Below are 23,694 nucleotides of genomic sequence, written 5' to 3'. Positions count from 1 at the left end.
AAAGTAGATTTATTATTGGGGAAACACTGTTCTATGTAACTCAGTGTCCCCCTCAATTGACTGAGCAGAGTGTAATAACTTGATACCCACTTATTTCAGTGAAATCCTAGAAATAGCCCCCCAAAAGTATAAAGTGTATGTTTATAGACTGTTTAACAAGGCAGGAAACTATGTATTTTATTGTTTGTGAAAGATAGCTAAGCTAAAAAAGTTTCAGCACTCAGAAGGGTTCCATGCAGTCCTAGAAGTTTCCTTCTGTGCAGCAGATGCAGATGCACCGACATTTCATGTGGGGGCCTCACCCTGGCTCAGGTGCTCTGGAGGCAGCACATCCATTCAGTCCACATCCTCAGGGAAGGGAAGCACCTCGATGGGGCTCACCGCTCATTCTTCCTCGTGGTCTGTGGGGTGACAGACGCTCTGTAGGACTTCTGAAAGAGCCCTGCCCCAGTCCTGCGTCCCACACAGCACCCACAAAGAAACAGGCAAAGCAGATCTAACCACAACACAGACAATAAAATTAGGGGTCAGGGTCGAAGGGACAGCAAAGAGAGGTCCTGATACATGCGTCAGGGACTAGAAATTAAACAAGTAAGAGAACGAGTAACATTTGTTGAGCACTTAATATGCACCAGGCACGAAGCTAAGAACTTGACATCTTTTGTCTTCACAACAGCCCTCTGAGGAAGATTACTATCACAGAGGTATTATTATGGGGCTATAATGGGTCTGTCATTATTTCCATTTCTCAGATGAGGAAACTGAGGTTAAAAGGTAAATTAACTTTGCAGAGGCTATTCAGCTGGTAGATAGCAGAGCCAGGATTCAGACCCAGGATTGCGTGTCTCCAGTGTCCTTGGTCCCTGCCCCTTAGCAGAGAAAGTGCCGGGTCAGTTGAAAGCACACTCTGCCCCTGCCCACTGGGAGGGCAGGGCACAGCAAACAGACGGGCAGAACATCAACTCCACTGGGAGGCTGCTTCAAAGTCATGCCCGCAGAAGGCTGCGCACTTACTCCTGGGATGGGGTTTGGGCTCAGACCCTTCTGAAAGTCTGTGCCCTGTGCCATTGTCACCTGAGGCCCAAAGCCAACCTCATGATCTCCCAACGCTCAACTCAGTGGCCCTGATGACGAGTATTCCCCAGCCAATCCACTCTTGTTCCTCAGCCTTGGATCTGAGTCAGACCTACTTGTTTCCAATCACTCTTCTGAAAAGGAAGCACATGTGCCATGACCCTGCGTACATAGGAAATGCATCGTGGGCTCGCTGAGGGCAGGTGCTCAGCGGAAAGCCAGCCACAGCAGTGCCACCACCGCCAAAGTGAGAGTTCCTCCCGGCTTTAAAGAACCACAGCGTGCACTTGGGTGTGTACACTTCATATCTCCCATGATTTCTCAGCTCCCTAAGCCATTGCACTCTCGGCTAGTCCCTCAGGTGGCAGTGACAAGGATGAAATGAGGGCCAGCACCTGTCCAGCCCTACCCTGCCCTCAGGACACCTCGTCTTCCTTGGCTGGATTCAGATCTTGAGAAAACCATGAACATACCAAACATTTAGGTAAATAAATTGGTTAAAACCCAAACATTTGGGCACCACAGATTATTACTATTTCAGATCTGCTTCTAGAGTTCTACCAAAAATCTCTCCCCTTCCCCCTACATCCTTTGCTTTGCTCAGGATATTCACCCTCTGTCTCCTTCCACTTCACCTCAGGCTCAAACAAGAAACGCGGGCGACCTCCGCAGCAGGAGCAGGGCCGGGCCTGGTTCTCCCACTTGTGGAATGGGGAAGGTCACATGCACTTTGGACTCCTTAGGTTTCTCACCCAGGCTGGGAAGGAATGAGCCAGCAAGATTGGAATTGGCAATGATTGGCTAAGGAATGTGAGGGTGACGGCAGGCTCCAGGCAGAGGCCCTTCTGTGTAACCCTCTGCTCAGGGACTGGCCGAAGGCTCCGCGTGGGCTCTGCAGGGCACAGAGGAAGGGAGGGAATGGTGTCTGGCCTCTGACTGGCTTCGACGAAGGCTTTCAGTAAGTTAAATTTTCCCAGTGATTCCCACAGGAAAATGCAAAGTGACTTTGCAACGAAAACATGGCTTCAGAAGTAAGAAGGCAGGAAAAAAATGTAATGCGATTTAAAAACACCACTGTTGCTCTATGAAAAGACCACACTGATCAGGACTGCTACTGAAGTTATATAATGGCTCCTGTTTCTGAGCAGGAACAATTTCTTATTACACTGAAAACTTGATCACCATGTAGCTATTATCAGTCCCCCAACCCCTCCCCATATTCACTAAAGATTTAATAAAGGCCAAACCTGCCTCGATGACTTACCCAGGGGGGCTTCTGCAACTTGGTCTGAAAACTTAAAACCAGGGAAGAGCAAAGCCAGTTCCCGGCGGGCGTCTTCTCCGTCCTGGCTTCCATGGACCGCGTTGAAGGGCAGTTCTGTGCCGTACTGAGCGCGGAGACTGGGAGCATTGGCAAAATGTACAAGACACAATTGTTTCATTTCAAAAGAAATGTTTTGCTCTCTGGCAACATGGTCTCCAGCTACCAATCAGCACCCTGCATTTCTGTGGAATGGCTTTCTCTCTGTTGGCAATGCCAAGAACAACAGCCAGGACGATACTAGCTGACATCTAACCTGTCACGGCAGCATTCTGGGCATAGTGCCGGGGGCTTCACATACACGCTCTCATTTCATCTGTGCCCCAGCCCCAGGAGGGAGACCGTCCTGAGTCCCAGTTTTAAAACGGCATGAGTCATGGCATCAGCCCAGGAGCTGCCATTTTATTGAAGCTACAACCACAGCGGGCTTCGTATAGGTTTGCACAGTTAATCCCCCAGTACCCACCACTAATGCCAACATCGCTAGGACTTCCAGTGTGTCAAGCACTGTTCTACATGCTTCATACATATACATGTGTCCACTTAATCTTCCATCAACATCTGACGTAGGTCCCACACTAGTACCCATTTTTTCAGATGAGGAAATTGAGGCAGAGATCAAAGCATGGCCCAAGGTTACACAGAGGAAGAAATTCTGAAATCATCTCAACCACGACACTCTAGGGCCTCCCATGATACATGCTCATATCCCCATTTTACAGATGAGATAACAGAGGCTCAGAGAAGGGGTTGCCTAAGTCTGTGGTGAATAGGCTCTGAGCACTGGGCTGCCCTTCACTAGCCCAGGCCTACTTATGTATGAATGTTCCTGGCCCCTTCAACTACAAAGTACAGCCTCCGTTACTTAACCTCTTGTTCATTTATTTCCTGTTGGCTGGGCCTCTCTAAGCTTTAAGGGAGGGAAGACACAGTGGCTTTGGCATTGGTGGTGCCAGGCTGGAAACGCACAGGGACAAGGTACAGACCAAGGCAGCTCGGCACAGTATATGGAGCAGTGTGCTTATGCTCAGGACACCCAGGGTGGGGAGTAGGGGTGGAGGGCCTTGAGTCCAGTGCGTATTCCTAGGCCCCACCCAGAGTCTGACTTGGCAGGCCGGGGGTCCTGGAATCTGTATGTCTGGAGTGAGTGTTGCAGGTGGTCCTGAGACCACACTATGGGGCCCTCTGGCTGCAGAGTAGACAGGAGGCCTGGGTCCAGCCGCAGCCTTCAGAAGAGGACAGAGGAGGCAGCAAGGAGGCAGGCCACAGGAGACACTCAGTGAAGGGCTGGGGACTGGATCAGAGGTGAAGCTGTCAGGGTTTCCCCAAATACATAACAGAGGGGGGTTGCGGCCATCAGAGAGCCCTCTGTGTTACCCACAATTCTGGGCTTAGCATCAAGTAAGGTTCTCAGCTTCCTTGGATGCAGGTAATGAGATGGATGAAAGGAGTCCAGCTTGTGATACCACCTGTCAGGTTGCTCCCTCCTTGCCATGTCGGGGTCACAGGGTCCCATGAAGTTTCGCCAGGCAGTGACAGCATCCTCAGTGCCCTCAGTCCTGGCCAGGATCAGGAGGTGGCTCGGTCCGCTGCACATGTGATGTACCAGCCTTTCAAATGACTCCTGGAAACAGGGAGGGGAAGCAGGGATCCAGGACAGGGACCCTGGGCCTGCAGAGTGAGCAGGGCCCATACCACCCACAGGATGGGTGGGGGGTCAGTGAGCAGCCCTGCTAGCAGCCAGCATGCCCAGGGAGGGGGGCTGGGAAGGGTGTTCTCGACACCCTATCATACTCGGAGAAGCCAAATGTAAGCTGCAGGCAGGACGATGAGATTTTGAGTTGATTTGTTTGGGATTGAACATGAGACCATAATAAATTGGGTAGGGGTGTTAAAAAGGCCACATATATAAAAATCATGTGGACACTGGATAACCAAGGGCTAGGTGTAATTGAGACTTCATTTATTTACTTATTATCATTTTTTTTGGTAGTACCTTGCAATCCTTTCCCCTTCGTCAAGGAGCAGGCCTCCGGTTTTCCTTTAGGGAGCAGCCCCTCCCCCATCACTTGGTCCGAGTCTGACTGACAACTGTAACGTCTACCCACACCTCCCACACACCCATGTCACCGGAGAGGGGGGCTATGACCCACGCCAGGCCCACCAGACCACCCCCCAAGTAGGTGAGTCAAGCAGACACAAACGGAGAGTGGCTGAACCTGAGTTCTCCAACAGTGGCAGCTAAAGTGACTGCTGTGAGGTTTTGCTCCTGAGATCCCTGCAACTGTCCTGGTTTATCTTCTCCCCAGAACCTCCTTGCTTGACTCCTCCTTCGTTTCTGGGAGCCATGGAGTATCATTTCATGATATTCCTTATTTCATTACTTAAGGTAGAATCAAAATCTCCTCCTGCAACCAAAGAACTTTTACCTGATACAGCCTATAATATTATTCTGGGAGCCAATTCACAGCTGTTCATATTCTTATTCTTCATAATACTCTATTTCTCCCAAACTAATAGCAACCTACAAACACTCAAAAGAGAAAGGAATGTGAGTGCATTGGACGTGCAGGAGCAGGTGAGCTGACCTTCCCGGCTCTGTGTTGGTAGAAGAGTCGTACTTCTGCCTCTGTCATGGTTCTCTCTTCACTTGTTAAAATGTCAAACCCAGCTTCCTGGATCTGCAGGATATATATACACAAATTCAGAACAAAAGGGTAAATGGAGCTCAAATTCACATTGAAATGAGTTGGAAAAGAAAAGAAGATCATGGGAAAAGCAACATTAAAAGCATTGCAACTTCTGGCCAAGATGGAGGCGTAGGTGGACACACTGTGCCTCCTCACACAACCAAAATAAGGACAACAACAATTTAGAAACAAAGTAACAACCAGAACTGACAGAAACTTGAACTGTATGGAGGTCAGACAACCAAGGAGTTAAAATAGACACATTCATCCAAACCGGTAGGTAGGGCGGAGTCCAGTGGCTGAGCAGAGAGGGGTTGTGGCACAAAAAGCAGTGGCACTGGGTGTGCAAGGCACCTCGGGTGCACAAGATGGCAGCAAGCAGACCCAGTGAGGCAGCGATTGTGAAGCAGGACACGGCACACAAGGCAGCTGGCTGACCAGCAGTCCCACATTAACGCAGATAAACCAGTTGAAACTGGGGAGTGAGACAGACCACACAATCCAGAGCTCCAGCTCGGGGAAATAAAGCCTTAAAAGGCCCATTGAAAACACCTCTGGGGGTTGAGGTGCTGGGAGAGACTCCCAGTCTCACAGGAGAGTTTGCTGGGGAGACCCACAGTAACCTAGAACAAACACAATCCCCACCCACATGGAAATTAGCACCAGAAAGGCCCAATTTCCTTGGGGGAAGTGGAAGGGACTGAAATCTGGCAGAGAGCAGAGCAAGCGCCATTGTTTCCTCTTGGACCCTCCACCCCACATACAGCATCACAACCCAGTGAACTGTGGTTGTCCCACCCTGGTAAACACCTAAGGCTCTGCCCCTCACCACATAACAGGCACGTCAAGACAAAAAAAAAAAGGCACAAACAGCAGATCAAAGCTTCAGAAATAATACAACTAAGTGACCAAGAGATAGCCAACCTATCAGATGCACAGTTCAAAGCACTGGTGATCAGGATGCTCACAGGATTGACTTTGGTTGCAAATTAGATGAAAAAATGAAGACCATGCTAAGTGAAATAAAGGAAAATGTACAGGGAACCAATAGTGATGGGAAGAAAACTGGGACTCAAATCAATGGAGTGGACCAGAAGGAAGAAAGAAACAACCAAACAGAAAAGAATGAAAAAACAAGAATGAAAAAAAATGAGGAGAAACTTAGGAACCTTTGAGACATTTTTAAATGTTAAAACATCCAAATTATAGGGGTACCAGAAGGGGAAGAGGAAGAGCAACAACTACAAAACTTATTTGAACAAATAATAGGGGAGAACTTCCCCAATCTGGCAAAGGAAATGGACTTCTAGGAAATTCAGGAAGCTCAGAGAGTCCCAAAGAAGTTGGACCCAAGGAGGAACACACCAAGGCACATCATCATTACATTAGCCAAGATAAAAATGGAGAGAATTCTAGAAGCATCAAGAGATAAGGGGACAGTCACCTACAAAGGAGTTCCCATCAGACTGTCAGCAGATTTCTCCAAAGAGACTTTACAGGCAAGAAAGGGTTAGAAAGAAGTATTCCAAGTCATGAAATCCAAAGACCTACAACCAAGAGTGTTCTATCCAGCAAAGCTTTCATTTAGAATGGAGGGGCAGATAAAGTGCTTCTCAGATAAGATCAAATTCAAGGAGTTCATCATCACCAAGCCCTTATTATATGAAATGTTAAAGGGACTTATTTAAGAAAAAGAAGATAAAAAACACATATAGTAAAATGACAGCAAACTCACAATTATTAACAACCACACCTAAAACAAACTACGCAAACAACTAGAACAGGAACAGAACCACAGAAATGGAGATCTCATGGAGGGTTAGCAATAGGGGAGTGGGAGAAGGAGAAGTGGGGAGAAGGTACAGAGAATAAGTAGCATAGACAGTAGGTAGAAAATAGACAGTGGGGAGGGTAAGAATAGTGTGGGTTATGTAGAAGCTAAAGAACCTGTGACACATGGACATGAACTAAAGCCAGGGAATGTGGGTGGAAAGGGGTGTGCAGGGTGGAAGGGAATGAAGAGGGGAGTGGGACAATTGTAATAGCATAATCAATAAAGTATATTTTTTAAAAAGCAGTGGCAACCTCATCTTCAGCATATTTTTCCTGGTTAGATTTTTTAAAATATATTTTATTGATTATGCCATTACAGTTGTTCTATTCCCCCCCTTCATTCCCCTCCATGCTGCACCCCCCTCCCCCACCAATCTCCCCCTATAGTTTATGTCCACATGTTTCAAGGTCTGTAGATTCTGTGTTTCCCCTACTATTCTTGCCCACCCCCTATTTTCTACCTGCCATCTATGCTACTTATTTTTTGTACCTTCTCCTCTTCTCACTCCCCTGTTGCTAACCCTCCATGTGATCTTCATTTCTATGGTTCTGCTCCTGATCTAGCTGTCCTCTTAGTTTGCTTTTGTTGTAGGTGTGGTTGTTAATAACTGTGTTTGCTGTCCTTTCACTGTTCGTCTTTTTTATCTTCTTTTTCTTAGATAAGTCCCTTTAACATTTCATATAATAAGGGCTTGGTGATGATGAACTCCTTGAATTTGATCTTATCTGAGAAGCACTTTATCTGCCCTTCCATTCTAAATGAAAGTTTTGCTGGATAGAGCAGTCTTGGTTGTAGGTCTTTGGATTTCATGACTTGGAATACTTCTTTCTAACCCTTTCTTGCCTGTAAGGTCTCTTTGGAGAAATCTGCTGACAATCTGATGGGAACTCCTTTGTGGTGACTGTCCCCTTATCTCTTGCTGCTTCTAGGATTCTCTCCTTCATTTTTATCTTGGGTAATGTAATTATGATGTGCCTTGGTGTGTTCCTTTTGGGTCCAACTTCTGTGGGACTCTCTGAGCTTCCTGGATTTCCTGGAAGTCTATTTCCTTTGCCAGTTCTTCTTTATTATTTGTTCAAATAACTTTTCCACTTGCTTTTTCTCTTCCCCTTCTGGTACCCCTATAATTCAGATGTTGGGGCATTTAAAGATGTCTTAGAGGTTCCTAAGCCTCTCCTCATTTTTTTTGAATTCTTGTTTCTTCATCCTTTTCTATTTGGCCATTTTTTTCTTCCTTCTGGTCCACTCCCTTGATTTGAGTCCCAGTTTCCTTTCCATCAGTATTGGTTCCCTGTACATTTCCCTTCATTTCAATTAGTTTAGCCTTCATTTTTTCATCTAATTTGTGAGTAAAATTGACCAGTTCTGTGAGCATCCTGATCACCAGTGTTTTGAACTGTGCATCTGATAGGTTGGCTATTTCTTGATCACTTAGAGTTATTGGCTCTGGGGCTTTGAGTTCTTCTTGAGCCATGTTTTGGTTTGTTCACACCTGTTACGTATGAAGCGCAGAGCCCTATGTGTTCACTAGGGCAGGGCAACTCAGTCACTGGGTTGTGATGCTGTATGTGGGGGTGGGGTCAGAGAGGGGTAATAGCGGCCCCCTCTGCTGCTTCCTGCTGCTGGGGCCTGTGCGGTCTGTCTCACTGCTCACTCCTTCGCTGGTTTATGTGTGCATGAATGTGTGATCAAAGTCAGCCTGCTGCCTTGCCCCCTCACTGGGTCCACCCATTGCTACCCCACACCTGGGATCCGCCAAATGCCGCCCGCACCCATGTCGGTCCAGGGGATCTTTCCTGCCCGACCCTGCTCCACTGCTGGCTCTGCCCCCTTACCAGTCTGACTGAATGGTTTGTTGTTGTCAGACTTCCTTTTAGTTCAATTTTCTGTGTTTGGTTGCATTTTTGTTACTAAAACTTTGTTGTCTTTAAACTTGGTTGTGCGAGGAGGTACAGTGTTTCCACCTACGCCTCCATTTTGGCAGAAGTCTCTCTCTTTCCTGATTAGATTTAAAATTTAAACTCACTCAAGTGAAATTTTGGTTTAAGCTCCTTCACAGCTTTCTCTGCCTACTAAGAAGGACAGGGTGCACAATGCCCCATCTATTTTTCCACCAGAGAAGAGTGAGGACAGACTGCGGGGTAAGTGTCTTCCTTACCTTCATAATAATCTCAGCAGTCTTTCCATGGACCACTGCATCTGGTTTAATGATTGCCAAGGTGCAGGTCTTCTCTGACGAAACTGCAACAAGACAAGGATGGTGCTTTAGATGCTGGGCTCACAGCACCCATCTTTGAGGCTCTCAGGAGGCCTTCTGCTGGGGCCATACAGCCTCTGCACACAGCTCCTGGGGCTCCCTCCCTGGGCCTCCTAGCTGTGCCCCTGCAGACCTGGACCTGTGTGTAAGCACAGGTCTGGCTCCAAACCTGAACCTCAACCTGGCTGCAAGGGACAGAGACATGCAAGGGACCCAAACCTGGGAGGGAGGGAGTAGGGAGTGGGGAGAGCGGGGGTAGCCAGCAGATCAGAGATTCTCTGGGAACCCAGAAACAGCCGAAAGAGCAGGCCTGCGGGGTGGGGAGTGGGGAGCAGGAGCAAAAGCAAGGCAGGCCTGGCTACTCTGTTCCTTCCTATCGCCCTCCCATGACTCTTGACCTCTAGCTGCTGACTACTGTGTTCTCCTCTCACTCTATGGGCTCCTTTGTCAAAGCTTCTTTTTAACTTTCCTGGCATGTGGCCAGCGATGCCTGCCTGAGGCCTGAGTTGACATGAGCTTCCAGTGCCAGCACATTGACTGAGTTGCAACTCCAGTCTTCGCTGTCTTCGTTCAGATTCCCGAGAGAGGACTGTATTGGCCAGCTTGTTTGGAGCCAAGACGCCTGTCATAGCTCACTGACCAGTCTCCTGACTGGCTGTCCTTTACTTAGGTCCCATCAGCTGTGGCGCTGAGAGAGATGCCACATAATCACAGTCCACTGCTCAGGCCCACACAAGCTGGAGGCAGCCCATGTCCAGTCCTTGAGTCCATCCCGGTTGTACTCCTGTTTGTATGAACTTGACCTTGGTGAACAACCTCCACTCTGCACAGACTCTGTATCCCCCTATCTACCTTCTGTTCTCAACTTTTACAGTTCTTTTGTGATGAAACTTGACAATATTTGAAAATCTTAAAAATGTGTACTGCAAAGGTGTGAGTTATTTTAAGTAACAACTTCATTTTTCTGTGCATACTATCTATAACATCCTATGAGCACTCAGACTTTGAGGGACTCTTACAATAAAAGTCCTTCTAAATTGACCAGTGAGTGAGATCAGCTTGGAGTGTACAGTGAGAAGAGAATTGGCCAGAGCAGGGGCCTGGAGAACTCCAGTTTGAAAAGGGAGCAAAAGAAAAGAAGCCAGTGTGAAGAGGAGGCTGAGGAGAGGCCAGCAATGAGGGAGGAGAACAAGGAAGGTCATGCTGTCTCAGAAACCAAGACAGAAGGGGATTTTGAGAAGGAAGACATGGTGAATGGCATCCAAGTCTACAGAAAGATGCAGCAGAAGATGACTGGGCCCTGACTGGCGTGGCTCACTTGGTTGGACGTCATCCTGCAAACTGAAAAGTCGCCCCTTCTATTCCCAGTCAGGGCACATGCCTGGGTTGCTGGCCAAGTCCTTGGTTGGGGGCATGTGAGAGGCAACTAATCAATGCTTCTCTCCTACATCAATGCTTCTCACCCTCTCTTTCTCCCTCCCTTCCCATCTTTCTGAAAGTAAATAATAACATCTCTAAAAAAAGAACATGACTGGAAACTGTCCCTTGGATTTGACATAAAGAAGGTCCCTGGTGCCCTGGTGAGGAACCAGTTCAAGGAGGAGCAGGCTCAGAGGCCAGATCAGCAGGTCAAAGCAGCAGCAGCAGGTGGGGTGGCCCAAGGAGTGTGGGCAGTGTTCAGGAAGCTCAGCGTGATGGAGAGGAAGGCTAAGGGCAATGGTAGGGTTTTGCGTTGTTTTCTAGGTGGAGAGACTTGATTTGAGAGGCAATAATGAAGTGCGGGGAGAGGGTGCATAAACGGGAGATCACCTGAAAAAGGAGGCAACAAATATTTCCTGCAAAATCCAAATCAATGATCTTTCCTTGCACACTTGACCTTTCTTGCTCTCCTAAACTGGGCTTCTTTCCTTGTTAGAACCGACCTCAAACTGTCCTCATTATCCACACACAAATAAGCAGCCCTACTACTTCACGTGATAATCAGAATCTCCCTTCTCTTTCCAGGTGGGTTCCTGAACTTAGTCCTGGTTTCCTCTGGAGCCTCGCTGACTCTCCCTCCTTCCTGCCATAGCCTTGCCAACTTCTGGCTTCTCTTCGCACTGCCAGGTCAAGTTCTTCTCCTAGTGGAAGTTCAGGAGGAACTGCCATGCCCAGCAGTGTTGAATCGTGAGCTGATACATGGGGAGTAAGAAGTAGAGGGTACAGGGCTAGGGGAGGGAAGGTGTTCAGTGTAGCTGACTTTCTGACACTTCAGAAAAAAAAGGTAAAAAAAAAAGAAACTTGAGTTCTTTAGCTCAAATAAGGACTAAGGAGACACCAGCATCATTAATTTGCAATACTAATGTCGCTGTCCTCCATTTTATTAAATGGCGCTTTTCTTGATGCCCAGTAACTGCTGTGAAAGTCACACTTGTTATATTTAAACATGATCAGAAAGCTGTGAAAAGTGCCCCAGATGCCATTAAAGGACAGCAGGGAGGTCTGATATGATGTTTGAAGTCAGGTGACTAGAGACAAACTGTTTTACGGTTAATCTTCCCAGAGTTCAGATTGACTGGTAAACTGACTGCTCACATTTTTTAAAAAACATCAAATCTCAGTCTGCTTTGCCTTTTCGCCCTGCCCGTTGGTTCTGCACTCACCCACGTCCTCATCTTCACCATCGTCCTTTTCGTGGGAGAAACATTCCTCTTCCTCAGAAAGCACCTCATCTTTAATCTAATACAAATTGGTCATCAACAGAAGGTAGTTAGCACTAATTGAAATTACCACAAATCCTTCCTGCAGAAGCCAAAACAATAAAGGTTCAAAATACAGAGGAAAAAAAGGGGGTCAGGATTTTCAGTCTGGGAAACCACGAGATCCCTTTTTAGTAGTTGTGCGGTGGGGGCAGGGTGGTGAGTGTGTCTGAAGACAAGGAAATCCGTGCTGATCTTAAGGCTTAGATTCTGCCTGTTTTCACAGGCACAGATACAGACACGGAGTTGGCCAGAAGACAAAGGAAGAATTGAAATGCAAGTAAATATTGAGCGACTGGCCACACAGTCCAGGGACATAGGACAGAGGGAGCTCGTTTTCCCTGGAGGAGGAACCAGCATTTGTGATGGACTTTCTTGGGGGGAAATTGCCAGTTTTCTTGGGGTGGGGGGTATGATTTGATTCTAATCCATTCTATGAAAACAGGGCTTTGCTCTTTGGCATTGAATATGAGACCTTGACAATGAACACTGAACAGGAAAGCTCCCTTGGCAGATGCTCAAAGCACCAGGAAATACCTCCTTCTACCTAAGGTGCATTGTTTTTCAAAGTCAGTTATTTATGAAAAACTCAGCCTGTGTTATCATGGCAATAATGTATCAAAACCACAAGTTATGACCCCGTTTCTCATGGTCCTGACAGAGTTAATGCCTAAAATCAAGACAGGAGCCCTCGGGGATCATAAGTAAAACTTTCAGGAATGTGGGGTGATGGGAGTAGGTCACCAGGATAGATTTCACCCTGAGGGTGGACTCCACCGACCACTTCTTGATTTCATAACTTTATTTTCATTTCTGAATTCATTGTCAGTGACCCAGAAAGCCCTGTGACAAGTTGAAGTGGGGGAGGAAAGGGACATGGATAAAAGAAGCTAAAGTGTTCTGGATGAAGGGGACAACTCTTTAAAGACTTCAAAATGCACACGTCATAGTGGGCACAGCGCTGTCCCCTGAGCTCTCAGTGAGGACCCGGGTGGGCATTTAATGAAGCTTCTAGCTGACAGCTGCAGGAACATTAGGGGGAAGGGGAGGGAATGGCTGGCCTCGAGCACACCCATGAATTTGCTGTGTGCACGAGTGACCTCCTTACCGCTTTCCGTTCTCCGCCTTCAGCCAGCACCTTCCTTTCAGCCTCTAGTTGGTCTAGGATGGTTTTCTGCAGCAGTGGGGCGTTGGCTCCTCTGACCACAGCCACCAGTTTTCCTCCCTGGGACAGGACACATGTGCTGCTCAAACCACACGAAACCTTCTTCCCAGGTACTAATCTCTTTCAAGAGCCAGCAAGAGTGTCCAAGTGCTTTGTTCAGGAGTGTGCCCAAGGTCAAGGGCCACCAACCCCAGGCCCACAGCCTCCGTCCATTTCTCTGCCTTTTACCCCACACTGCTCCTTTCAGAGTTTCCTTCAGGGCAATGGGGAGTTAGCTCAGGAAGGGACAGGGCCACATAGGATGTGCGTTGCCTATACATGGCCCATTTACTCAACTTACACCTATTAAGCACTTACTCTGCCAAGTACCGAGACCGAGGCAAAGAATATGAACCCTAACCGTCAAAAGACACAGTCGTGCCCTCAGTGAATGGGGAGCCAAGTGGAGGCAGAAAGGTGATCGTGCCAAACAAGTAATTACGATAAAATAAGATCATTGCTTTAATAGGGGATGTGCGGGATGCTCGGAATTCGGGGGAGATGTAATTCCCTACTCCGTCTGGGTGGTCAGGGGCACTTCAGGGCGGAGGTGGCGTTTGGGGTGTGTCCTGCTGTCTCTTGTTCAGCAGTCTCTATGCATATTGCTCACGAAGGAGTGACCTGGGGAGGGAGAAGCTCACACAGAGTGGGTCCGCCTCCATTTCCACCTGCCCCTCAGTGGACCACCACAGGGCGAGAGCCTGTAAAGTTGCCCGCCAGCTGGTCACAGGTACCAACATGGCTGATTGTGATGGTGCTTCCATCCCCAGGGGCTCAAGCAAGAAGACCACTGTGGTGATGCCCGCTTTGCTGCGAATCACCCCAATGTCAGTTTGGCTGGGGGCATGTTCACCTCAGCTGCTTCCCACTTCTCCTTCCTACCCCACCCATGTTTCATCATGTGCCTTCAGTCTCCTTATTAAAACTCAAGGCTCAAATACTGTTTTACCATAAGCTCCCAACCTGCAGTCCTTGTGGTGTTAAGGGCAGTGGCCCAAAGGCTTCCAAACTCAACAAACCTGGCCTGGCTGTCAGGAGGCCTGGGAAGATAGGCCTCAGTTTCCCTGATGTATGATGAGGGGGCTGGACTGGGTTAGGAGGAAGGTCAGTCAGCTGCCTTCAGGAATCCAGGTGTGACAGTGGCCCTAAGGCTATGGAGTGGGGATGTCACACCTGAAGACGTCCAAATTATCTTCAGTCTGAATAGTTTTCCTCATTCCTGACTTTCTGTAAGCAACCTTCACATCTTATGATTAAGTAACAGTGAATGCAGAGCTCGTCCACCCCATAAAGGAGTGTTCGTGTTTGCTGTAAGATCACCTCTACGGAGCGGAGGACAGAACGCTTGAAACTCTGTTCTGAGAGTGAAACCTCAGATAAGGGTGTTCGTGAGCCAGGAGCACTTCAGTGACTCCTATCCTCTCCCCTGTACTGCCAGTCAGGAAGCTGCCCTGCTCAAAGGGACCGCTCCCTGCTGGGACAGTGGGCAGTGCCCTCAGGCCACCAGGCCTTGACTTAAGGACATTGTCCTTAGTCAAAATAATAAAGACAGTCAAGGAGAACACTTGTTTGCATCAATGTGGCCCCTTGGCGGCTCCCAGCGAGAATGAAGGCCAGGAATACTCATCTGTCTGAACTCTAATGATAAGCAACCATCAAACAGTCCTGGTTCTGAAAGTGTACTTACTGCGTAAAACAGAAAGGTTGGCTCACACCTCCCGCGGTACTTTTCCAGGACGTCAAGACAGTCTGCCTCTGCCTAACGAAAACCAGCTGTCAGCAGGACCCTGGGCACAGCAGGAACCAGGCCAGAAACCACACAGGCAGTCCACACACACCACACACACCCTGCATCACACACACTCACACACCACACATCTCACACACACACACCATACCACACATTATATACTCACATGTTCACACCACACACCAGGCATCACATACACATCACATGCATGCATATCACACCACATACACCATACCTCACATACCACATACACACACGCACAGCACACACCACATCGCATATCACAGACTGACACACCACACACACCATACCGCGTATCACAACCACACATCACATACATATAGGACTACATACAGCACACAGCACACATGCTGCCATGCCACACACCACATGCATGCACACACCACGCACATGCATCACACGTCCCGTAACTGCCTCTCCCCAGATGAAGCCCTGACATGCTTTCATGCTTCTCCAGTTGTTTTTTCATTGGAATCATAACAACTATTCTGTCAACATATTGGCAAAAATTGTTGGCAATATACTTTTTTGAGGAACAAAGGAGAGGGAAACAAGGGTGTCTCCTGCTCTGCACCCAGCCTCTCCTCCAGCACAAGGAAGCTCACGGCCTAAATCCCGCGGCCGCCACCGCGGCCAAGCTCCGAGGCGGAAGGTGCTGCGACCGCCTGCAGCGCCCGGCGGTGCAGTGCAGGCGTTCCCCCCACACACCCTGCAGAAGCCTCCGACTGACTCCCCAGGGAGGCAGGGAGCGCAAAGTCCTCGAAGTCAAACTCGTTGGGAAGTTAGCATGAGGTGTATTTTCTCCTGTGTTCAGTCTGTGAACCTCAAACCCCTGGAGTGTCTCTTGCACACTTCTTTGGATTTGCATCTTCATCTCCACACATGAATCCAAGTAAATGTTTACTAACAGTTCCCCTTTGTGGAGCAGAGGATAGAAATCTTGAAAACCTGCACTCTGAAACTGAAACTTCAGAGTTCACGGTGTTGGTGAGCCAGGAAGGAGCACGCATTGGAGCGGCACGTCTTCCTTCCCTGCGCACAGCACCCTGACCGGCAGGGCCCGGAATGGCTGTCCGTGAGGTGGGGGGCAGGGGAGCAATCTTCATCCCCCGACAAACCGGGAAGCATCCTGACCGATATGAAATCCACAGCTGATGCCTTGTCAATGATCTGAAAAAGGGAGCTTACTCTTCCTGTTCCTGTTTTTAAATGGTTAATTCTTTTTTTAAAGGTTTTATTTATTTATGTTTAGAAAAGGGGAAAGGGAGGAAGAAAGAGAGGGAGAGAAAGAAACATCGATGTGGGAGAGAAACATTGGTTGCCTCCCACAGATCGGTTGCCCCTCATACACTTCAAAGGGGGACCTGGCCCACAACCCAGGCATGTGCCCTGACCAGGAATGGAACAGGCGACCCCTCGGTTCGCAGGCCAGTCTTCAATCCACTGAGCCACACCCGCCAGGGCTAAATGTTTAATTCTTATTATGATATAGTCTGACATTCTGCTAAGAGAGGGTCTTACCAATGCAAAGTGCAGAAGGTCCAGGCCAACTTCCATCCTCATCTTCTGGAAGAGGCTCACCACGGGTTTGCAGGGGCCACACCAGCCTTGATAGACATCGACAACTGTGTAGAACCGGGGAGCAGGAAGGTTCAGTGAGTGCCAGCATCTTCCATGTTAGGCAAAATTTATACCTGCACATTCTACCTCCCTCAGATGGATGTCTGTTTGCAGGGATATTAATGGTTATAAGGATTTGTTATCCCATCAGAGTATGAGCAAGTGTGGAAACACAGCTATCCCTCCTTCTTAGCAATTCAGTGGTCTGAGTTCAAAACAACAAAGTAGGGACGGTAGGAAATCATGTACATAACATGGACCCTTTACCATAATGAGTAGCCTTCAATAAATAGTTCAATTGTACTGAGACCACCTATTCTAAAAGGAAGAAGTCACTGAAGGTGACCTGTCAGCAGACAGTCAATTCTTAGCTACCTTGATAATAAACACAGCTTTGACCTTTTCCCCTGTGAATTAAAAATGACTTGCTTTGGTAAAGGAGAGTTTTATTTACTTTATAAAGTCAACATTGTTCCCCTGGAAAGTGAATCTGATAGAGACCTAGGTGGAACTCGGATGCCCTTGTCTTCTTCGGTCTGGTCAGTGGCATGAGCCAGGGTGGGGTGCGAGGGCACCTGTTTCTCCTGCATGCGACCCCACGGCCTGCTCTCCAACGGTACCGACTAGTGTCCTGATCCGAACTGACCAGCAGATGATCAGGCCAGATCTATACATACAAAGAAATCCCCCAGCTCTTTATTCATAAAATTCAAGGTTATAGGAAAATGGTGGTCATTATAGGTTTTCTCTTCATAGTAGATCTGTCATTTCGCAATTCTGAAATGGATGGATCTCAACAATTATCTGAAATTACCAGTTAATCCTTTGGAACTGAGCATTTCCTCCCAAAGCTCCTGGGTGTTGATGTTGACCTAACATCAAAGAGGAACAAGGACTGTATTACTGAGGGCACTTTGGTATATTTGCTTCAGATTCATCTTCATTTTCATTCATATTCATTCTCTGTGTCAGTGAAATAGTCACAAACACAACTCAAACTGTCCTCTGTTCCCAATCCCCTTTTCTCCTTCCTTCTTTTCCTACCTCCTCTTCTAGGAATAACCCCTATACTAAGAAAATCTCAGGTATTTTTAAGAAAATATTTTTTACTTGTTACTTGTTCAAAAGCAATATTTAAAATAGTCTTGTGCCTGTAAGTATAAGTAAATAGTAACATACGGTGGATATTTTTTACAATTTCTGTTTTCATTCAACATTAACTTTTGACATTCATCTATATTTGTGCACAGAGTGGTACTCATTTCCTTTTTTCTTTGTCTTCTTATACATTTTACTGAGATATAAATTATGTGTAGTGACGTACACAGAACTGAAGTGTTACAGTTCAGTGACCCTGGGCAGGTGCACACACCCGTGTGCCCACACGCCCGTCACAATCCAGAGCACTTTCATCACCCCAGAGCATTTCCTCGGGTCCCCTCCTGGTCACCCCCCACTCCAGGTAAACCCTCACCTGCTTCCTGCCACAACAGACTCATTCTGCTTCATCTAAAACTTCACATAAATGAAATAATATACATATCGTTTTGGCTACTTTCACCAGCATATGATCCATTGGGATCCATTGGTGTAGCTGCGTGTTACGTAGTTTGTTCATTTTTATTCCTGAGCATATTCCATTGTATGACTATCATAATTTGCTTGATAGATATTTAGGTTACTTCCAGTTTGGGCTATTATGAATAAAGATTTATGAACATTCTTGTTAAATCTTACTGTGTTCACATTTTCCTTTCTATTTGGTGAGTAAGTACCTAGGAGTGGAACTGCTGGGACATAGGGTAAATGTATGTTCAGTTGAACAAGAAACTTCCAGTGCTTTTCCTACAGTGGTTGTACCATTGTAACTTCCATCAGCAAAGGTTAACAGTTCCGAATGGTCCACATTCACACGAAAATTGGGTGACGTAAGTCTTGTTTTAGCCACATTGACAGTAATATAGTGGTATCTTATTGTGACTTTAATTTCATTTCCATGGTGAATAATAGTGTTCAACATATTTAATGTACTAATGAGCCATTTGCATATCTTCTTTGAGAGGTACCCATTGGTCTGTCCATTTTCCTTACTGGATAGTTGGCCTTTTTACTAGATCATAGAGGGTTCCTTAATATATTTTAGGTAAAAATTCTCTGTCAGATACAATATTGTGGTTTGCCTATTCATTTTCTTAACAGTGTCTTTTGTTGAACAGAAGTTTTTAATATTGACAAAGTCTAATTTATGAAATTTTAGTTTTATGGTTAGTGCTTTCTATTGCCTCAAAAAGAATCCTCAAAATCACAAAGATGTTCTCCTATTTTCTTTTAAAAGCTTTATAATTTAAATTTTTACATTTAAGTCTGTGATCCATCTGAAATTAATTTCTGTGTGTGTTGCAAGGGAAGGATTGTTGTTATTTTTTCCCATGTAGACTTACAGTTGTTTCTGCAAAATTTGTTCAGAAGATTTATTTCCTAACTATATTGCTTTGGCACTTTTGTTGGAAACCAACTAACAGCATAAGTATGGCTTTACTTTGGAGTCAGTTCTGTTTCATTGACCTTATTTGTCTATTTTTATGCCAATACCACCCTATTCTGATCATTATAGCTTTACAATAGGTCTTGAATCAGGCAGTGTAAGGCCTCCATATTTTTTCTTTTTCAAGATTGTATTGGCTATTCTAGGTCCTTTGCATTTCCATAAACAATTTAGCACCAGCTTGGCCATTTCTGCACAAACTCCTGCAGAGATTTGAATTGAGATTGCACTGAGTCTATGGATCAATTTAACAAACAAGTGAAACATTAGCGCAAGTCTTCCAGTCCATGAATGTGATGTTTCTCATCATCCATTAAATCTTCCTTAATTTTCTCAGCAGTTGATTGGAATTCCTTGGAGCTGGTTGTGTTGTTTGGAACTGGTTGGATTGGATGGAGCTGGTGCATACATTTTGCACATCTTTTAAAAACTATATGCAAGCATCCACATCAAAAATCATTGACAGTTGAATTTATTGCCATTTCTTCATGTTTTTCTCTAATCTACAAAGTATTCTGTTTTACATCAAAAATTAAATGCAAGGAGAAATACATATTATCTTTCTTTATAAATAGTATATATTTTGTATAATGTTTTTATTTTGAAAAAAATTCATACTTAAAGAAAATTTGCAAGTACAATATAAAGAACTTTTTCTCTTGAATTATTTGAAAGTAAACTGCCAACATACTACTCCATTATTCTTGAATACATTACCCTACGTAACTACAGTACAACCATCAAAATCAGAATGTAAATACATATATTGTTACTATGTAATCCTTAGACTCCATTCAAGTCTTACCAGTCCTCCCAATAAAGTCCTGGTAGCAAAAGCTCTAATCAGCACCATGTGCCAGATTTGTTGGGTCTCTTTAGTCTTCTTCAGTCTGGAAAAAATCCTTTAGTCTTTCTTTGATTTTGCATGACCTTGACACTTGAAGAGTGCATACTGGTTATTTTGTAGAATGTTCCTCAGTCTGGGTGTGTCTGCTGTTTCCTCCTGATCACAGTCAGGCTGTGCATCTTTGGATTGGTTGGAGCTGGTTAGAACCTGTTGGAATTGGTTGGAACTGGGTGGAAGCGTGTTCCTCCTATCAGGTGACATACAATTTCCATCTGCCTCATTACTGCTGATGTTCACTTTGACCGCTTGGTTAAAGTGGCCTGTCAGGCTCCTCCACTGTGAAGTTATTCTCTTTCCCTTTGTAATGAGTAGATTGTCTGCTGGGTCGACAACTACAGTCCTGAGGAAAGTGATAGAAGGGTTCCGAAGAGCCACCCCCACCCTGTCTCTCATCACAGTCACTTTCAGAGGCTCGGCTGTCCTCAGGGGCAACTCTCTGTGGAGCACCCCTGTGAGGGAGTGAGCCGCACTAGCAGTGCAGCCGGACTCTCTGGACACTTGAAGACTCTCCCTCCTAGGAGCAGGGCAGGAGCAGAACAGTATGAGGAACAGCCAGACTCCATTAAGCCCTCCCTACATTTGGTAGGGAATGAATGGGGAATGTGTGGCACCTTTCAACTACACTGTCACTGGGTGTCCTGTCATTTCTGTCTCAGCCACAGAAGGGACTCTACATAGTCTTACCCAGAGAGAGAACAGGGTTTTTGGGTCGGCAGACCCGAGAGCATTGCTTTTAAGGTGCTGACCAGGTGGAGAGTCAGCACAGATGCCTCAGGGCACGCCCCTGCCCCCTTCCTCAGAATATGAGCACTGCATTCAACCCAAGAGTTCTGGAAAAACACATGAAAAAATTGCTTAAAAAAATGTTATTAGGCCCTGTCTGGTGTGGCTCAGTGGATTGAGCGTCAGCCCGCAAACCAAAGGGTTGGCAGTTCAATTCCCAGTCAAGGCACATGCCTGGATTGTGGGCCAGGTCCCCAATAGGGGGCACACAAGAGGCAACCATACATTGATGTTTCTCTCCCTCTCTTTCTCCCTTCCTCTCTGTCTAAAAATAAATAAATAAAATATTTAAAAATGAATGGATGGATGAATGAATAAGAAAATCTTAAAATTATAAATAAATGAAAATAAAATTCTCAATGAAAAAAAAATGTTATTAGTCCCAAAGAGGATACAGGGACTTATCTCTCTAGATATAGACCCATGAAAAGGATCATATGAGGCACAAATCTTACAGCTACCACAGGCGGTGTTCAGACCAGCTTGGAAGTGTCCAGAGAAGTTTTGTCACAACAGCTCCCTCTGCGGGTTATGGATTATCCCCCCCCCTTCCATTTACATAAAGGTTATAGAGGCACAGAGAGGCTGAGGACATGGTATGTGCTACAGCAGGTGCTAGGAACAGGTACTTAGTATTTATTTACAGGTAAAATATACGCAGATGGCAAGTTTCCTAACTATAGACTACTAGAACATTAAAGATGGAAGTCCCTGAGGGATAATTGCCCCAACATCCCGATTCTACAGATAGGCAGTTATGTGGTTCATCCAAAGTCCCAGAGTTGGCTGAGAGTCAAGAAATACATCAAGTCTTTAGGCTTCCAGTCTGAAGCTCTTCCCTCCCCTACACCCACCCCATCCATGTACTACCCTCAGGTGACAATGCTTTTTCCTTTTTTTAAAATCACTAGGCTTTTGAAATTCACATGCAAAATGCTGGTGCTACTGAGAACAATGGAAGTGAAGTTATGCATCTCAATACCCTGCCTCTCTAGGGGGTGCCTATAGCCTGAGCATTTATCCTGATGGGCAGTGCTGACTATGAGACACATCCCCATATTGCAGATCATCTGCCTCCTGGATCCCCTACATCCCTTATGACACAGCACTCTCCTCTCCATTCCACAGCCCATGCCTGTAAGTTTTTACCATCATCTTACAGTCACCCACAACTTACTGTCCAAGACCAGGAAGAAAGAGCAGATGCTGGCTATGGATTCACTTGCCTTAGGTGCAAGTGAAGTGAAGCACTCTATATGACAAATGCATAGCACATAAATATATCAAATACACCACTGAATAAGCTAATGATTGAATAGATCAGTCATGGGAGAACTGCGTCTCCAGAGCACAGTTATAGAGGCATGCCCAAATGCAGAAGAATCTATGTCATATTTGTGCAGCAAGTTGCAATTATATTTCAATTAAAAAAATACTTCACATTGCATTATATTGATCAACATTTGCTTGGTTTTGTACTTTTATTTTAATTCATGTTAGAGTTTCAAGGCTGCATAAGCACTATAAACATAGAGAGCTTAAATCGAATGTTATGTTTGTTTATATTTAGGTGCACAAAAACATTGTCAACACTCGGAATCTGAGATCTATATTCACGTTTGAGAACATGCCTGTCATACACAGTTGGCAAACAGAATATCACGTCTATACTGCACTTCCTGCTCCGTACCATCCTCCTCATCCTCCAACCCCAGCCAAGTGCTGGAAGCATGCGCCCCTTGAGGCTTACCTGCAGGGCAGTTTCCTTCTTCTTGCTGCCCATGGCTCTGCAAAGACAGAAGCCCTGTTACTAATGGCTGGGGCCTGCCCCCTTCGCAGATTCATGACAAACTGCTGTCGGGATCAACAAGCCTGCTTCAGACAAAGACCCCCGCCCCAATACCCCCACCCCCGCGCCCTTTAAGGTAAATCTAAGTGACAGCAAATAAATGCACCAATGCAAAATGAACACCCCACAGTGGAAGCGGAGCCTGCAGCCCACGGGACTCTCGTGGCTGGCCGCGGTCAGGATGCATTTACTGCGGATTCATGAAATCCTTCCTAGCTGCGGAGGCCTGAGTTGGGGTGCCAGCCAGAGAATTTGTGCAAAAAAAGAAGAAAAAAAGGCCACAGAACACTGTTATTCCTACTGTTAAAACGTATTCCTGGAAAATTGAACCACCGCGAACGATCTCTCGGGGGTTGCGAAGTCTTCAATGTGCAGCGAGAGTTTCCAACCCAGTCTTCAGCGACCCAGCCACGGTCGTCATGGCAACACAGACCAAAGTGAAGTGAGCCAGACAACAAACATTCATACATGTAAGCCACGCCCACTCTGGGCCCAGTGAAAGGGCAGGTGGGAGTCCCACCCCCTGCCCTCAGAATTGGACTAAAGGAACATTTTCATTGGCTGAAGTATTTGTCAGTAACTGGGATTTGGACCCACCCAGCAGAGACCCAGTGCAGGAGGTATAACACAGCTTTGTCCCTGAATCCCTGCATCCCTCCTGTGCCCCCAGGGCTGGTGTGCACTTTGCACTTTTTTTTTTTTTTTACAGTTATTTAGTGCATACCAGGCAGGGTGACTTCAGTTTTTAAGGGCCTCCCTTTAAGAGAGAGAATACAAAATTACAAATTCAAAATTAGGTCTGAAAGTCAAGTGAAACAAATAGAAAACAGTTACAAACATGGTGTGAATAGTCTACACAAATTAAAAGGTAGAGATTGTCAGTGGATAAAAACTAGTCCCAACTGTGTGTTGTTTGTAAGAAATCCACTTTAAATAGAGAGATACATATAAGTAAAAAGTAAAGGGGTAGGGAAAGCTATGCCATACTAACACTGATTTTTTAAAAAAGCTGGAATGGCTACATTAATTCAGGCAAAGCAGGAAATGTATCAGGAATGAAGAGACTGCATTACATAATACTAAAGGGGTCAGTTCTGCAGG

The 23,694-nt window shown here is 46.1% G+C and overlaps 1 protein-coding gene across 3 annotated transcripts; it reads right to left on the bottom strand.

The window, feature by feature from the left end:
* Positions 1–57: 57 nt before the first annotated feature.
* On the bottom strand, positions 58–23,047 carry NME9 (NME/NM23 family member 9). Of its 3 annotated transcripts, none has more exons than XM_037139432.2 (12): positions 22,895–23,047; positions 22,495–22,531; positions 17,324–17,381; positions 16,411–16,514; positions 14,806–14,877; positions 13,023–13,139; positions 11,819–11,894; positions 9,078–9,160; positions 4,984–5,076; positions 3,865–4,019; positions 2,339–2,475; positions 58–401 (listed from the first exon to the last, which is right to left on the bottom strand). In XM_037139432.2, the coding sequence occupies exons 2-12, from the start codon at positions 22,525–22,527 to the stop codon at positions 385–387; spliced, it is 945 nt and encodes a 314-aa protein (XP_036995327.2). In that variant the 5' UTR covers positions 22,528–22,531; positions 22,895–23,047; the 3' UTR covers positions 58–384. The 3 variants fall into 3 exon arrangements, with proteins under 3 accessions (XP_036995327.2, XP_036995326.2, XP_053524906.1); XM_053668931.1 differs by lacking the exon at positions 58–401 and adding an exon at positions 1,739–1,966; XM_037139431.2 differs by lacking the exons at positions 58–401; positions 17,324–17,381 and adding an exon at positions 1,738–1,966.
* Between the last annotated feature and the right edge of the window lie 647 nt (positions 23,048–23,694).

This window comes from Artibeus jamaicensis, unplaced genomic scaffold, assembly GCF_021234435.1.
Source record: "Artibeus jamaicensis isolate MK-2021 breed Jamaican fruit bat unplaced genomic scaffold, CSHL_Jam_final contig_519, whole genome shotgun sequence".
NCBI lineage: Eukaryota > Metazoa > Chordata > Mammalia > Chiroptera > Phyllostomidae > Artibeus > Artibeus jamaicensis.
Note: the sequence above shows the minus strand (reverse complement) of the source record. Positions and strands in the feature narration are given on the sequence as shown.

Coding starts and splice junctions, on each gene's coding strand:
- NME9 (XM_053668931.1), bottom strand. CDS start 22,527: ATGGGCAGCAAGAAGAAGGAAACTGCCCTGCAG. Junction 17,382..22,494: donor AGAAGGAAACTGCCCTGCAG/GTAAGCCTCAAG, acceptor CTTTGATGTTAG/GTCAACATCAACACCCAGGA. Junction 16,515..17,323: donor CAGTTCCAAAGGATTAACTG/GTAATTTCAGAT, acceptor GGTTCTACACAG/TTGTCGATGTCTATCAAGGC.